This window comes from Diachasma alloeum, unplaced genomic scaffold (assembly GCF_001412515.2).
Source record: "Diachasma alloeum isolate Michigan unplaced genomic scaffold, Dall2.0 Dall_scaffold_00179, whole genome shotgun sequence".
NCBI lineage: Eukaryota > Metazoa > Arthropoda > Insecta > Hymenoptera > Braconidae > Diachasma > Diachasma alloeum.
Window position 1 is genome coordinate 4,146,977 of NW_021680345.1, and position 1,986 is coordinate 4,148,962.

Sequence of the window (1,986 nt, forward strand, 5' to 3'; positions counted from 1 at the left end):
GGTGGGGGGGGGGAGAGGGGACTGCGGGAGATGCATCTCTCTGGGTGACAAAGACATTTGTTATTTGGGGGAGGCGACGGGGAAGGGGTTTCTAGGGTTTGGAGTCATCTTTTTGGGTTTATGCACGAAGAATTTCCTGGAGAAATGATGCTTGCTTTTTCAGTTGGAGGATATCACCATATCGATCAAAAGAAGAAGGAGAATTTCGTAGGAAAATTCATGGGCTAAGACCAATTGACATTATCTTGCAGCCTCAAAAAAATTGACAAGGCAATTTTTATTTGTTTTTTTTTGGGGGGGGAGGGTTTTAGAGTAATTTTTTTGGTTTTATGCACGGAGAATTTCCTGGAGAAATGATGCTTGCTTTTTCAGTTGGAGGATATCACCATATCGATCAAAAGAAGAAGGAGAATTTCGTAGGAAAATTCATGGGCTAAGACCAATTGACATTATCTTGCAGCCTCAAAAAAATTGACAAGGCAATTTTTATTTGTTTTTTTTTGGGGGGGGAGGGTTTTAGAGTAATTTTTTTGGTTTTATGCACGGAGAATTTCCTGGAGAAATGATGCTTGCTTTTTCAGTTGGAGGATATCACCATATCGATCAAAAGAGAATTTCCTATGAAAATTCATGGGCTAAGACCAATTGAAATTATCTTGCAGTCTCAAAAAACAATGACAAGGCAATTTTTATTTGTTTTTTTTTTTTGGGGAAGGGAGCGGTTTCTGAGGGTTTTAGTCATATTTTTGGTTTTTATGCACGCAGGAGAATTTTCTAGAAAAATTCAGGCGCTAGGACCAATTAAAATCATCAAGCAGCACCAGAAAAATTAACGACAAAGGATTTTTTTGGAGTCATTTTTCTAGTTTTTATGATTGATGAAGAAAAATGGCATTGGAGATGGAAATAGAGTGGGCGAGGAATGGATTTACATACGTGTAAATCATACGGTAATGTCGTAACGGACGTCGCTACCTTTGGGTTTCTTTTGGGAGTTTGGAAATTGGAATTTTGGATTTCCTAGGGTCGGGGAGAGGGAGGAGAGAGAGGATGCGGGAGATGCACCTCTGGGGGTCGAAGGAATTTTTTGTTTGATTTTTTTGTTGGGAGAGAATGATGAAGATGATGAAAGTATTTATTAAGAGAACTCTGGGGGGAAGGGGTACTGAGAGTTTTGAATAATTTTTTTGGTTTACATGATTAAGAAAGAACAAATGGCAATGGGAATGGAAATAGAGTGACTCAGGGATATATTTACGCCCGTGTAAATCATATGGTAATGGCGTAACGGACGTGGAACCTTTGGGGCTCTTTCTGGAGGTTGGGAGCGTCATAATGGGAAGTTTGGACTCCCAGGGGGTCTAGGGGGCCTTTGAACAGAGTTCCTGCAGGAGATGCATCCCTCGTGAACAAAACAATTCAGTAGCGAAGTGGTAAAACGGAAGTCAATTTTGACTATTGACCAGTTTTCACTGAATATCTTCAAATCTAAGGGAAACAGCGAAATTGTTGTTATAACCTTTTTTGTAGAGCCGAGTGAGTGCTACAACAAATATAATTACGAGAATTTCGCTATCTCCCTTAGATTCGGAAATATTTCTCAAAAACGCAAGTGCGAGGTATGTCGACTTAAACCGTTTTATCATTTCCCTACTGAATTATTTTTTTTCTTGGGGGAGAAGAACCGGGGGAAGGGCTACCGAGGGTTTTGGAGTAATTTTTTGGTATTTATGATTCATGAAGAAAAAATGGCTGCCAACATCAGGGAGGAAATTCGCCGATTGCACAGACGCAAACAGCTGCACTTCAATCCACAGGGTGGCAATGGCAGCAGCGGTGACTCGTCTGATATGGAGGGACCAGCGAGCCCAGCTGGATGTGGTGCTAGTGGATACAGTCAGAGCCCCAGTGGCAAGGAGAAGCCACTTTTCACGTTCAGACAAGTGAGAAGGTTTTCTACTGAGAGTTTTTTGCGTGAGGATTTGG

General features: G+C 41.2%; 1 protein-coding gene across 1 annotated transcript in view; it reads left to right on the forward strand.

The window, feature by feature from the left end:
- Positions 1-1,986, forward strand: part of LOC107043647 (akirin-2) — a 6,561-nt gene that overhangs the window by 897 nt on the left and 3,678 nt on the right. The window contains exon 2 of the mRNA XM_015265225.1: positions 1,744-1,943. Coding sequence (XP_015120711.1) covers positions 1,744-1,943 — 200 coding nt within the window. The remainder of the gene's footprint in view (positions 1-1,743; positions 1,944-1,986) is intronic.